The sequence below is a fragment of the Lutra lutra genome, chromosome 8 (genome assembly GCF_902655055.1).
Source record: "Lutra lutra chromosome 8, mLutLut1.2, whole genome shotgun sequence".
Lineage (NCBI taxonomy): Eukaryota > Metazoa > Chordata > Mammalia > Carnivora > Mustelidae > Lutra > Lutra lutra.
In genome coordinates, this window is record NC_062285.1 from 32260890 (window position 1) to 32275612 (window position 14723).

The window sequence follows — 14723 nt, forward strand, 5'->3', positions numbered from 1 at the left end:
GTAGCTCTGTGACATTTGCAGCTGTATTGTGACATCATAAACCCCATCATAAGGGAACCTGGCTACAGACTGGAGGTAGTCTACTAGGTGCTAATCAAGTGCCATGTTACAACATTGTGAGGTTTTCCCAGTTACAAGTGTCATTTTAAGGATTTTTTTTTAATTGCAAAGCCAAGTAAGGCTGTCAATTGCATCATCTTAACTTCAGATTAACTACTGCCTATAGTGGGGTTGTTGGTGGATGTGGTGGCATCAGCATAATCTATGTTTCAGGCATCCTGTAGAAGAGGATTATTCAGGGGATCTGGAAGAAAAGGTAAATCATGTCTACTATGAGTTCATTCTACGCACTTTTAGAGCCTCATAAAATGAGGTATAAAAATTATGGAATATAAAATCCACCCATTTTATTTATTTATGTTTTTCAGCAGCTGCCTACATGATTGTTAGAAAGTAACAAATATACTCCTAGATCTTCCTCTGGTCTTCTCCCTCTCTTCATTTAGGCTTTTATGCAAACGTTCCCTCCTCTGAGAAGCTTTCCACAACAGGTATATTTTGATTAGCCTCCTTCCACACTACCCCCACCTTGTAACTCTCTGATTCCTTACCTTGCTTCATTTTTCTTCTAAGAATTTAACACCAATAAAAATGTTGTATTTGTCTTCATCTGTTTTCAGTATCTTTCTGATGAAGGAGAGCAGAGACTTTTCTTGTTCATTGCTATGTCCCTACTGTCTAGACTGGCCCACACAGCAGGCTCCTGATAAATATTTGTTGAGAGAATAAAAGAATGAGTTAATTCATAAGTATAACCTGCTTTTGTGATATTTTTTGTATATTAAGTCTTGGAATGAATATTTGATGTTTATGAGAATTTTTTTAAAGATTTTATTTATTTATTTACTTGAGAGACACAGATAGCAAAAGAAATAGTGAGAAAGAGAGTATGAGTGGTTAGGAGGGGGAGAAGCAGGCTCCCCGCCCATCAGGGAGCCTGATGCAGGGCTTGATCCCAGAACTCTGGGATCACGACCCAAGCCGAAAGCAGACGCCTAACTGAGCCATACAGGTGCCCCAGAAATATGTCTTTATTTCTGGCTGCAGTATGCATATATTAGTTCAGATGAACTAAAGTTTGTGTCCCTATACTAGTGTCTCTCAGGAAAAACTATTCTCTTTTTCCAGAGCTTCTTTAGACTTCTGTTTGCACGTTAGGAATAAAGTAATTCTATTACTCTTAATAGATTGCTCTTAGTGTTTCTCAGATCTTTGTTTTCTAGCTCTAAAGCGTCAGTTGCAAAGTTCTCCTTGCTTATCACCCCTTCCACCTAGTTGCCCTACCATTGCTTTCAACGTAGCCTAAAACTGAATGTGCCGCCTTACACAAAACACAGAGATGCTTCTGTCTTTACCTGCTTTTGCCTTTGGAGTCTGCATGCATGTCCTTGAATCACTGCCAGTGTTCCTTCTGTGTCACCTGTGTAAGATACCCTACTTCAAGGATGCTGTAGATTCTGCTGTGGCTCATGAGCTCAGTATGATCATATAATAATACTGAAATGCTAAAGGTAGGGAGCCACGTGAATTTTTTTTTTAATGTGTAGCAGTGAAGTTTAGCCGGTTTACCAATACAGTGATAGGCTTAGTAGTGGTCACAGTTTTGGCAAAACCAGTGAGTTTAGAGTGTCTGAATATAGAATGTCTCTATATCTAAGGATTTGCGTTTTTTGTTTTTTTTTAAAGACTTTGTTTATTTATTTGACAGAGATCACAAGCAGGCAGAGAGGCAGGTAGAGAGAGAGGAGGAAGCAGGCTCCCTGCTGAGCAGAGAGCCCGATGTGGGGCTCGATCCCAGGACCCTGAGACCATGACCCGAGCCAAAGGCAGCGGCTTAACCCACTGAGCCAACCAGGCGCCCCTGTTTTTTTTTTTTTTTTTAAGGGTACATCTGAATTCTCTAGAGTTTGTCATATGTGCAGCTTCACAGCCTGTATTTCCGCAGTTTAACAAAAGAGTTGTCCCATGAGCTTTTGCACTGCCCAGAGTTTGGACATAGAGAAGTTTCGCTGTAGTTACAGAATTCCTATAACTTATCTCCAGAATTCTAGGAGTACAGTTTTGTATTAGTGGCTACAGCTCCTTTTCCACAGCCGGTATTATTAACACCAAGCCATTTTGATAAGAGTATTTATTTAATAATTTAAAATCTTGAAAATTATACTTGAAAGGTAATTAAAATAACTTGAAGCATGATTTATCTTTATCAAAACCTCACAGATCTTTCTTGAGTTCAGTTCTTCAGAATATCTGATGTCTTTAAAGCTGGGGTATTTCCCCACAGAAAATGATTGTGGGCACTATCCAGCATTTTAATCCACAGGTCCAATCTATAATACCAGTAGGACTCTTGGGTGTAATTCATATTATATTTCACTCAGTCTCTGACTCACGAACTCTCTCTCAGGCCTTGGGTTATGGTGGTGTGGGTTGTGCTTCTGTGCTGTAGTTGAAATCATAGCCTGCTTCAGTGCTCAGTCCTTTACACTGTGAGCGGGGGTCTAAGGGCTGCATTGGGATAGAGCAGTGGTTTCCAAAATGTGGTGTGCAGAACCCTAGGGGAGACTTTCAGGAGGTTTGGGAGGACTAGACTATTTTCATAATAATGCTAAGATTTATTTTCCTTTTTCTCTGTAATGATATTTACACAGATGGTGTAAAAACAGAAGAGGGTGGGATTAAAGCTGTTGGTGCCTTAGCATGAATCAAGTCAGTGACATCAAACTATACCAGTAATCATTGTATTCTTCACTGTCATTCACTTGCAGTTAAAAAAAAACACAAACCAACACATCAGTTTCATTTAAACAATTTTTTAAAGGATTTTACGGATTTGAGACAAAATACCATGATGAAGCTGTAAATAGTACCAATTGTATCAAACCTTGATCCTTGAGTACATGTTGTTTTAATATTCTGTGTTATGAAATTGGTATGTTTACTGAAAGCATTTCTGCTGTGCAGTAAAGACTGATGGTGTTCTTGAAGAAAAACACTTGTGTAATTGTTTGAGTGGTGAAATGAACTAGCTGAGTTTTTTCCCCTAGGACATCAGTTTTCTCTAAAGAATAGCCAATAGCCAAAGCATGGCTATTCAAACTTGAGTGTTTGGAAAACATTTTCTTTCTTTCTTTTTTTTTTAAGATTTTATTTATTTGACAGAAAGAGAGATCGCAAGTAGGCAGAGAGTCAGACAGAGAGAGAGGGGGAAGCAGGCTCCCTGCTGAACAGAGGGCCCGATGTGGGGCTTGATCCCAGGACCCTGAGACCATGACCTGAGCCGAAAGCAGAGGCTTAACCACTGAGCCCCCCAGGTGCCCTTGGAAAACATTTTCTTAAAAGCAAATGAAGTAAGCTTGTTACTTCAAGGAAAACAGTTAACAGTGTTTGTTGTCTATGATAAAATTCAGGCTTTTAGGGGCGCCTGGGTGGCTCAGTTGGTTGAGCGACTGCCTTAGGCTCAGGTCATGGTCCTGGATTCCTGGGATAGTGTCCCACATCAGACTCCCTGCTCAGCAGGGAGTCTGCTTCTCCCACTGACCTCTCTCCTCCTCTCATGCTCTCTCTTTCTCTCTCTCTCTCAAATAAATTTAAAAAAAAGAAATTCAGGCTTTTAGGGAGAAGTTCTGAATTTTGGAAATCCTGTATCTACGTTGTGAGCTTGGTAGCTTTTCGCTATTTATAGTATTCTGATGAGATTGATGTTGATTTTAATGAATGAGGTTTTCTGATAAAGTATCATGAAATATGTCAGCATTTGGGAGATCTGCTTAATCCATTGAGCCAATATTTTCCAAATAACTACTGCATGATGTTACAGAATCATGCATGGAACCCATTCAAAGTGCAGGATTGGTCAGTGGATTTTAATATAACTGTTATGGTTTCAGATTCCCCATTGCAACTGATTTTTATGAAATAACCACCTGTTCAATTTTGGTGTAGTAACAGAGAAAATTCGGTGAGGTTCAAAGCTTCTTCACTTATTAAGTAAAATTTTGCAACAGATTCAGTGCACAAGTAGGTATGAAAATTTAGCTGATTTCAAATAAACTGAACATTGAAAGAATTTGTAAAAAAGTAAAACATTGATATTCTGGTCACTAATTTTTCTGTTTTGGAAAATGTAATTATTTTTAATAAAGTGCAATTTGTGTTAACATGTGGTAGAATTATTTTTAAGGTATAAAAATTTTTCAGTTTTAATTTCTAATATGGTAAATATTGATACATATACATATAACCAATGATATGCTGGAGCTGGCTTGTGAGAGCTGATTGCCTGCATCTTTTTCCAACTTTGTGTTCAGTGTCATCTGTTGGTAACCTGAAATCTGCCATAGTCGGGGTTTCACATTACAGAAATCAGCAAACATTTGAAATCAAGGTTCTCTCTTCCCCAACACTGAGTGTTAAACATTTACGGCATCTGACTGGATATAAATCAAGCAAGAGCTCTTTAAGTCATTAATAATTTTTTAAGAGAGTAGAGGTGTCCTGAGAGACTAAAAAGTTCGAGAATTATCTGTGTGGCTGAAGGCGTACCTTTTGGTAATTGGTCCACAAAGAGGTGGATGCCTTTTTATTGTTTATACAGATGTATCTTTTGTTGCTTTGTCATTTCTAGAACAAATCCTTCCTTTTTTTTTTTTTAAACTTCTGGTTGTTAAATGTATTCTATGATGGCATAATCTTTTTCTTTCCCCTAAAATCTGAGGTAGACAATAATGCTCTAGGGGCAGGTGGGCTGAACTTGCCCATTGAGCTATATGTTGGGTGTGTCTGCCCTTTTCTGTCTATTACTCAGGCCTAGCTCAAGCTGTGGCTTCTATACAAAGCCTGTACGTATTGTTCAGACCCATTCTGTTCTGTACTTTCCTGACTTTCATGGCCCATACAGTGGAGCAATTCGTTCTATAGTGCTTGGTGTGCTATTGTTTCTTAGGTGTTAGTTTTACCAATTTTATTTCTACCCTAGTGCACCTGGTACAATGCTCATCACATAGGTTCTCTTGCATGGATGAAAGATTTTTACTTTTGGATTACCAAAGAAGTTTGCTTTCTAAGGAAATGAGCTTATAAATAAATCTTATTATTTATACAATTATTTATTTAAGCCCAGTTTTTAATAATTGTTTTTAAGTGTAAGTAGATTGGAAATCATTGGTGATTATTTATTATTTATTATATATTATTTTTTATTATAAGCCCAGTTTTTAATAATTGTTTTTAAGTGTAAGTAGATTGGAAATCATTGGTGATTCTTAAAGTGGGGCCCTATACAGAGGATTCCTTCAAAGTTTGTTTTAGATCTTGTGGTTCTACTACCATTCATGGCAGAAACCGGTAGCTTATTTCACTTCATTTCCAAAGTCTTTGACTCTTTTTTTTTTTTTTTAATTTTATTTATTTATTTATTTGTCAGAGAGAGAGAGGGAGAGAGAGCAAGCACAGGCAGACAGAATGGCAGGCAGAGGTAGAGGGAGAAGCAGGCTCCCCGATGAGCAAGGAGCCCGATGTGGGACTCGATCCCAGAACGCTGGGATCATGACCTGAGCCGAAGGCAGCGGCTTAACCCACTGAGCCACCCAGGCGCCCAGTCTTTGACTCTTTTAAGTAAGTCATAATGAATAGTGAGTGAAACAGTAAAATGAGGCAAAGTTTATAAGATTACACTGGCCTGCCTATAGGATTGAGTTGTTGACTAATTAGAAAACTTGGCAGGTTTTGAATCCAGGGAGGGTGGAAGTACTGTGTTTTGCTGATAGAGATCTCTGTTGAAACTACTCAGGGGTACTGGGAGATGGTTGTATCTTCTTTGTGCAAGCTAAGTGATGGTTTTGGCCCTTTCTGTACATGGAGGTAGCAGGGAGGAAAACTGTAAGAGGGACATCCCAGATCTAAGGCATGCACTTTCTCTGGATCACACACACTAAGAGCATGAGAAATCCTGGAATTCCTCTGGCCTGTGCCTTTTTTGTGATTATGGGGGCATAAAAGTATGAGTTTCATTAGTATAGAGACAAGGCATTAGCTTGTCTCTGGAGTAGTACCAGAATATCCTATTTTGAGCATTTCATTTATTAAAAAATAATTCACCATATTTTAAGTTCTGTCTCCAATTTCTCTTAGGAAGTTGAAGAGGGTAATTTATACTTTGGCCTAAATAAGGATTCACTGTTAATAGTCGTGAGGTCGTAGTGAGGTAGTTTAACTGCTTTAGAACTTTGGGCTTGGAACATTCTTAGCCATCGAAGCATGGGAACCGAAAGTGAGGAGCATGGGTTCTTTAATATCTATCACATCAGAGAATGACTGTTCCAGGACAGTAACCACCTCCTAATGGTAAGTACCCTGTGAGCTTGTCATTTCTTAGAAGCAGGTGAAAGGAAGGAAGAAATGGCCAGTCATAATAGTGAATGGTATTTCTTTAAAAACAAAACAAAACAGAAAATGGCCAGCCTTAATCCTGAATGATGATCATTTTTGCAGGTTTCTGTAGCTGGATCAGGCACCGGAAGAGGCTCCCCAGCTGTAACTCTAGTACAGTTACCTTCGGGCCAAACTGTACATGTCCAGGGAGTAATTCAGACACCACAGCCATCGGTTATTCAGTCACCACAAATACAAACTGTTCAGGTTAGCTGCCTTCCTGGATGATTTGTCTTTGACTTTCTTCTGTTTTTTTGTTTTGGTTTTTTTTTTCCTTTTATTAATTCATGTATCATCTTTTTCTTTGTGTAGCTTTTATGCTCAAGTCTTTTTATTAGAAATTTGGGGGAATTTCCATTTCCTATGCAAAGTGCATTGTGTCCTGCTAAATACATGGATTTGACTTAAGAGTTGCGGTTTTGTTGTTTGCTCTTAATTTACAGGATGAGTAATTGCCAGATGTGTAATTCTTTGCGGCGTTGCTCTGTGCTCAGACTCAGATTTATTTAGCAAAGCTCTCCAGTGGTGCTTAAAAATATTTTGGGGATTCTTTGAAGATGCCTGATAAAAATAGTAATATAAAGATTACTGTTTTCATAAGTACTCACATTAGTAAGTAGGTGGAAGTTTATTTTTAATTCAATATCTGTAACTTGTAAGAACGATAGGATATTATTGTTACCTTGGTATTATGCTTCTAATCATCATCCCCTCTCAGATAAACCTTGGTTTTTGTAGACATGATTATTATGGTTGTGATCCAGAGATCTGCTTTTAAGTTTGTCATCAGAGTTGATTACAAATCCTTAACATTTCTTGAAACTAAAACATTTTTTGCATATTGATGCATATTGATCTATTGAGATGTAAATTAAGTATGAGTTTTTTAGTTTTTATTTTAATTCCAGTTAGTTAACACATGGTGTGATATTAGTTTCAGGTGTACAATGTAGTGATTCAGCACTTCCAACACAACACCCGGAGCCCATCACAGCAAGTGTGCTCCTTACTCTCCATCACCTATGTCACCCATCCCCCTCCATTCCTCCCTTCTGGTGACCGTCACTTATTCCCTATAATTAAGAGTCTGTTTCTTGGGTTGTCTCTCTCTCTCTCCCTTTTTTCCCCTTTGCTTGTTTTGTTTCATAAATTCCATATGAGTGAAATCATGTGGCTTTTGTCTTTCTCTGACTAACTTATTTAGCTTTTCATTATTAGACTCCCAAGTGCTCTCCATGTTGTGGCAAATGGCAGTGTTTCATTCTTTTTATGGTTGAGTAATATTCCATTGTATGTATAGACCTCATCTTTATCCATTCATCACTTATTGGACACTTGGGCCACTTCCACAATTTAGCTATTGTAAATAATTCTGCTATAAACATAGAGGTGCATGTATCCCTTTGAATTAGTGTTTTTATATTCTTTGGGTAAATATCCAGTAGCGTGATTGCTAGATTGTAGGGTAATTCTATTTTCCAATTTTTGAGGAATCTTCACACTGTTTTCAGAGTGACCACACCAGTTTGCATTCCCACCAACAGTGTACCAGGGTTCCTTTTTCTCCACATCCTTGTCCGCATTTGTTGTTTCTTCTGTTGTTGATTTTAGCCATTCTGATGGGTGTAGGTATGTATGCATTTTTTAAAGCATAATTTTCTTGGTTATTGAATTTACTTCTGTTTTCTTTTTAGGTCAGTTATTATCCTTTAGATGTTGAAATTATTTGAACATAGCTGATGACAAAAAGATTGGTGAGGAAAACATAGGTGTGCATACATAATCAGTCTTGTCCCTTGCATATTTGAGTACGGTTTATTGCAGAATAAGGTTTCAACATGGTATTTGAAGTAATAAATACGCATGCATTAAAAGCTTAGTTAGCTTTGCTGCACAAGTGTCTTTTCAAAAGAGTAAGAATCAAGGGGGCGCCTGGGTGGCTCAGTGGGTTAAAGCCTCTGCCTTGGGCTCAGGTCATGATCCCAGGGTCCTGGGATCGAGCCCCACATCGGGCTCTCTGCTCAGTGGGTGAGCCTGCTTCCTCCTCTCTCTGCCTGCCTCTCTGACTACTTGTGATCTCTGTCTGTCAAAAGAGTAGGAATCATTCTTAGCATTGTCTCTTTTTATCAAAATGACCCTTGGTTCCAAGAGTCTGACTCTTTCTGACCCTAATTATAGAACAAGAAAATCCTTCCACTCTCCTTTTTGAATTAGGACTTGTATTGGGATGCAGATATTTCTGCTCTAAATATTTCTGGCTGCTATTGGAAGAAAGTATTATCTTATATTCAGTAGGCTTTTTTGGTTTTTTTTTAAGTAGGTGATTTAATTATCTTTGGTAGAGGTAAGTGCCAGTGGATATTGTCTTAGAATTCCTGCTTGTTGAACAATGGTTGTCTCTTAATCTATCGACATGAACTTTAGCTATCACTTTTCTAAAGTGGGTAAAATAGTATCCTACCTCACATAAGGGCTTTGTTACGAGTATATGAGAGATGTGTGAAAGCCTAATGTAAAGTGATACTGTTTGGTGGTGACATATGATTGTTGATTGCCATAACATTTTTTCTAAATTCTGTTCACTGGTGCCTATGCTTATGTGTAGGGTGCCCGTGACCAGAGGTGCATGGTCATATGTGTAAGTGAACATTATGTACACCAGTGTGCTTCAAGAAGTATATATTCCTGGGGTGCTTGGGTGGCTCAGTGGGTTAAAGCCTCTGCCTTCAGCTCAGGTCATGATCTCAGGGTCCTGGGATCGAGCCCCATATCGGGCTCCTTGCTCAGCGGGGAGCCTGCTTCCCCCCCTCACCCCGCCTGCCTCTCTTCCTCCTTGTGATCTCTCTCTCTCTGTCAAAAAAATAAATAAAATCTTTAAAAAAAAAAAAGAAGTATATATTCCTGCTTGCGTTGTTAACATTTAAACAAGTTCTTTTGATTTTGCCCAAATCAGATTCTCCTGTAATTGTAATATGAAGAAAAGTGAGTTTTATAAACTCAAAACTACCCTAGGCCCTGAATGATAATGGCAAGGTATATTGAGAGCCATCACGTTATTGTAGGGATTCATTATTTTAGTTTGCAGACTTCCCTTAAAATCCTGTGATTATTATGTGACTTGAAAAATGAAATCATGCTTAAAACTCTGATCTTTCTTTTAAGGAGAAATTCCTTATTTTGACCTTCAAGATTTACCACCATGAAGCCCCAACTGACTTCTTGTCCTATAAATCCTAACTTTAATCAGGCTTGTTTACTTGTTTGCTTCTTTGAATCTATCTAATGTCTAGTTTGAAGACCCAGCTCAAGTCAGCTGTGCTATTATAAAGAGGGCAGTGAAGTCCAGACATTTTATTTTGCCTGTCACTAGCTCACTCAATCCCCACTGGGTTTCTAAGTATAGGTTTAGGGTGGAGATCTTAAATCTTAGGTATCTTATATGTAGTCCTTTCCTGTGAAACTTCACTGGCCATGCCAACCACCTTCATTTGCATTTCTGTAGTCATTATCTGAGCCATTCCTGTCCACACATACCTGCTCTACAACTGAAATACGTGTGTGTCTTTGCTCCCTTTCCTAAGCCAGGTGTGCGCTATAGTAGTGCGGGTTCAATGTGTTCTGTTGCTGGACACTTTCCCAGGACCTGGCATCTAGACCCTTCCTTAAGCACCGTTTTTTGAATGAAGGAGATCATATATTTTATGATGCATTTCAGAAACTCTTGTATTATAGGTAGCAACAATTGCAGAGACAGATGAGTCTGCAGAATCAGAAGGTGTAATTGATTCTCATAAACGTAGAGAAATCCTTTCACGAAGACCCTCTTATAGGTAAGTTATTTAAGTTTCCTACTCTAAAGATACCTTTTCCAAAAAGGGAGAATAATTATGTATCAAATAATTACGTATCAAACCAAGTCCATAATAGTTTCTCTGTTTTAAATTTCATTCACGTAACTTGATTATTTCTGTTATCAAATTATGTTTTAGAAAAATACTGAATGAACTTTCCTCTGATGTGCCTGGTGTTCCCAAGATTGAAGAAGAAAAGTCAGAGGAAGAAGGAACGCCACCTAACATCGCTACCATGGCAGTACCGACTAGCATATATCAGACTAGCACGGGGCAATACAGTATGTATGCTGCAATTCGCTATGTTACAGTGCTAGCTTTAAGTCTTCTCTAGTTACATTGAAGCAACTTGAGTTTGGCATTCAATTGTTCCATTTAAAAATGCATCATAATATCTAAACTGTGTGTATCATAGAATGAAAAGTACATGTTAAAGAAGTGAGAGATTTGTACTGAGACCTGTCATATACTTTTGAAAAGTTAAAGTATTTTTACTGAATATAGAAGAAAAAATTGGGGTAAAAATAAAGGGAGGGTTCGCCTATTTATATGTTTATATTCATGTCTGATAAAAATTTAAAACTTACTGTTTTTTGTTATCTTTATAAGATGCATGCAAACATAAGATATAAATGTCTGTATTTCATTCTTGTTGGCTTTTGTTACCAACAATTACATATTATGCTTACTAATCTAAAAGAGGTACATAATGTTTCCAAAATTGTTTTAAATGTAATTGTTTTCACTAGTCTTTGTTAATTTGTGCTGCAGCTTTTTCTAGAAGAGAATGGAAAAATGATTTATTTTTTTAAAAGTACAGCAATTGGACAGATCATTTTATTTGAAATTTTAAACATCAAAAGCTGTAAATAAACAGATACGTTCACATTTAGTCTTGTGCATTTTAATGGGCTGTTAATCCTGTGCTTTTTGCTCTAATTAAAGCACTGATTTTTTTTTCTCAAATCAAGTACATTTGATATACATAAAAATGCTTTAGTAAAACAAGAGCTAGGAAGAAAAACAAAAAGGAGAAAGAAAAGCTAGGAAAAGGGCAGAAAAAAGATTTTAAAATAAAAGCTATTTTGGTAATGGAATATATGTGGTATTAAATACTGTGTTGGTTTAAATATGGTGGTAAGATTTTTAGATATGTTTTCTGTTTTCCCTTTATAAAAACAGTAATACCTAGAAAACTCTCAAGTCTTTAAGTTGTGGCTGTTAAAGCAAATGATACTCTTTAATATATGGGAAGACCTTATGTAGTCATTAGTTTTTTAGAGTTTTTTATTTTGGTGGTGGTAGATTTGCAGTATTAAACAAATTCTCATTTGGCAATTCTGGTTCTTCAGGTACCTCCTATCATGACACCTAGCAGAACTGGGGTATAATTTGTCCACAACCTCTATGGGGTGCTGAATGAACAGGTCCAAAGTCAATGTTAGGAAAAGGAAACTCGCCACTGCCTGTGTCAAGAGTTAGACCTTGAGGTTTCACTGTAATTTTTTTTTTTTTTTTATTACTTCTCTGATTTATATACCTTTCTGTCTGGCCCAGTGAGAATAGATGGTGGGAGTTTTAGAAGTGTAAATCAGAGTTTGCCAGCTGGCATGGTTCTGTAGGGCAACACGAAGGTACACGAGTGTGAGTGCCTCATGCTCTCAGTCCCTGGAGTGGCTGGGCAGGGCTTGGAGCTGCTGGAAACTCCTCATTGTTCAGGTCTGATCTAGAGCAGTGGACTGTACACATACTATCATTTTCTATTTGTGGTGTGATAGGGAAAAGGTTGGAAATTACTGATGAAATAATGCTAAGACATCTTAAAGTTTGGGGTGATCTAAGATGCTTTCATCTTAAACATTTCTTTGACATATCCCGATGCTGCTTAGGAATTTATAGAAGTGGTGATCTCTTTATAAGTGATATGGAAAGGGATGATGTAGGTTATTTTGCCTAGGTTATTAGTTGAAAATTTGAAATTGTGAAAGCATTGGGTTGCAAGAACATTGAAGCTAGGGATGGTCTGGGGAAGGCTCCGAGTCCTACCATTCACCAACTGGATCAGATAGAGAAGCTTTATTTTCCCATCTCGGGGTCTTTCAAGTGGGAATAATACTAAAATTTGCCAAACTCTGGGGTTAGCATGAGGACAAAAGGAAATAAGAGGGAAAAGTGGTAGAAAACAGACATGCTACTTTTGACACAAAAAAGAAATGTAAGCCAGTGTCTCATATGTGAACTTTCCCTCCAGGTAGCAACAAAGCCTGTATTTCCTGTGCTCTGAGTGCACCCACTTGCAGCCGGGGCCTGGCAGGAGACTGATGTCACTGTGGGTGCAGGGTGGTGGGAGTAGAGTCAGGAGTTATGGTTGAGAACAGCAAATCTAAAGTTTAGAAGTTAGATTTTTATCTGTTTGCCCCATTAGAGGTCACGGACTGTCTCTTATTGAGGTTTCTTAATTTAGACCCATACAATATGATCCTGGCAGGTATTAAAAGATGTGATTATTTTGTATGTGCTCTCTGCAGGTAGAAATTGCCATTTTTATTGCTTCATGAAAAGTGGTAACTGCCTTTGCAGTTAAAATGCATCTCTTAGACGTTTAGTGACACTTGCTTATGTTGATATTTCTTTCTTCTGAAAGGTGAATACTAACATTAAAAGTGTTTCAAAGACATTTACTTTCATTGGAGGGTAAATGTATATTTACACATAAACAAGATCCATTTTCATTAATCAGATTTCTTAGTAGGAATCTTAACAGATATTAATGCTTTAATGTTGCTCCCTGGGTATATAAAAAACGAAATAATTATTGGTGTCCTTTGGTGTTTAGACTAGAGAAGTTTATTTTATTAGAGTTTCTGGAGATTATTTTGGGTTATTTACATGTACCTGTTTTTGAGACCCTCTCATAACCTTTTACTGTAAAATGTGTTTTTTGTAGGTTCAATTCTTTCTTCAACTTTTATTTATGGATGACTTTTCCCCAGGCAGGCTTTGCTTTTTTTTTTTTTCCCAAAGATTATTATTTTAGATTACTTATTTTTAATTTACTATAATGAGATAGTTGGAGTTAAAAACAAAAAGAACTAAAGGACTTTGTGTGTCAAAGTTGAAGAAATAAAATAAAAATGAGCATACTCGGGCTTTCTCATATTTTTTAATAGTCGAAGCTTTTGACAGAAGTTCGCCTTACTTTTTCAAGTTATTTTTTTAATCACAGAAACTAAGAAGTGAAAGTTAGAATAGTCTACTCCCTGGGATTAGTAAAATACTTTTAAATGGACAGGGATTCATTATTGCAACACCAAGAAAGTCAGCTACACTTGCAAAATCTTTTCTGGAAGTACAGATCTTAGGGAGAGGATTGCTGTAGGCCAATTAAGTCATTCTGGCCAAAGAAAATTTGTTTTGTCTCAAGAGAATATTTCTGAAAAAGCAGTTCTAATAATCTCAGAATTAGCAAAGAATGTTGCTTGTTGCATAAGACATTTAAGATCTACATTAAATGGGAATGAATTTCATAAACATAGTAAAAGTAACTAAAGGAATTTAAATGTTTGTAGTTTCTTAATTCATTAAATTTTCTCTAAAAGCAAAGTCTTTTTTTTTTTTTTTTGATTCCTCACTCTGCTATACCTGACCTCTTCCCTTACCAGTTAAGGACTATTGCCCAAGATTATTTTTTTTCTAAATGTCCCTTGTCTCTTTGCTTGTCCCTACTTTATTTTACTAGGAACCTTGTTAGAATGAGTCTCTGTTAACCCATCTTTCCTGGAATTCTTATACACTAAAGGTAAGTGGGTGACTCCAATCCACCATTATAAAAAGAGATCTATGTGAACTTTGTGGGCTACTTAAAGAATTCAGAATTCTCAGGAGACTCCTATGAATAAACACCATAAAAGGAATTTGCATGATAGGTGTAGCATTCTAAAGTAAATGCAGTTGCATTTGTAGTTCTTAGTAATGACTTTGCTTACATTCTTCCAAGGTAACTTTCAGAGCAAACATAGAAGGTATCTGGTTAATATAAATCTGGCTTTTTAATCTTGGTGTTGCTATTCTTGTTACAGCATGAGGCTATTTTAGTCTCCCTTCAGCTGTATGAATCACTTGGTTTTTAAGGCACAGGTACTCACAGGTTCTGTTCCGTGCTCCCTTTTTAAAATTTAAATCTGAGAATTCACTGGCATAAGGTCTGCTGTTCTTTATAAAGTTAATGAAGTGAATTTTATTTATGAATTTCTTTTGGAATTTGGAATAAAGAGGATTTTAAATTATCATTAAACATTTAATGTTTATGTGTTTGAATTAGCTCATATATTCAGGCTTAGGATTACAAAGATATTAGTATCAAATGAAAAGTCAGATGAA

The 14723-nt window shown here is 37.1% G+C and overlaps 1 protein-coding gene across 24 annotated transcripts in view; it reads left to right on the top strand.

The window, feature by feature from the left end:
• CREM (cAMP responsive element modulator) overlaps positions 1–14723 on the top strand; it is a 72058-nt gene that overhangs the window by 31744 nt on the left and 25591 nt on the right. For 11 of the 24 annotated variants that reach the window (XM_047740631.1, XM_047740637.1, XM_047740648.1 and 8 more), the window contains 3 exons: positions 6553–6699; positions 10225–10322; positions 10482–10624. In XM_047740631.1, coding sequence (XP_047596587.1) covers positions 6553–6699; positions 10225–10322; positions 10482–10624 — 388 coding nt within the window. Of the gene's footprint in view, positions 1–81; positions 317–6297; positions 6406–6552; positions 6700–10224; positions 10323–10481; positions 10625–14723 lie in introns of those variants that run through there. The other 13 variants (XM_047740641.1, XM_047740644.1, XM_047740650.1 and 10 more) reach the window with 5 other exon arrangements.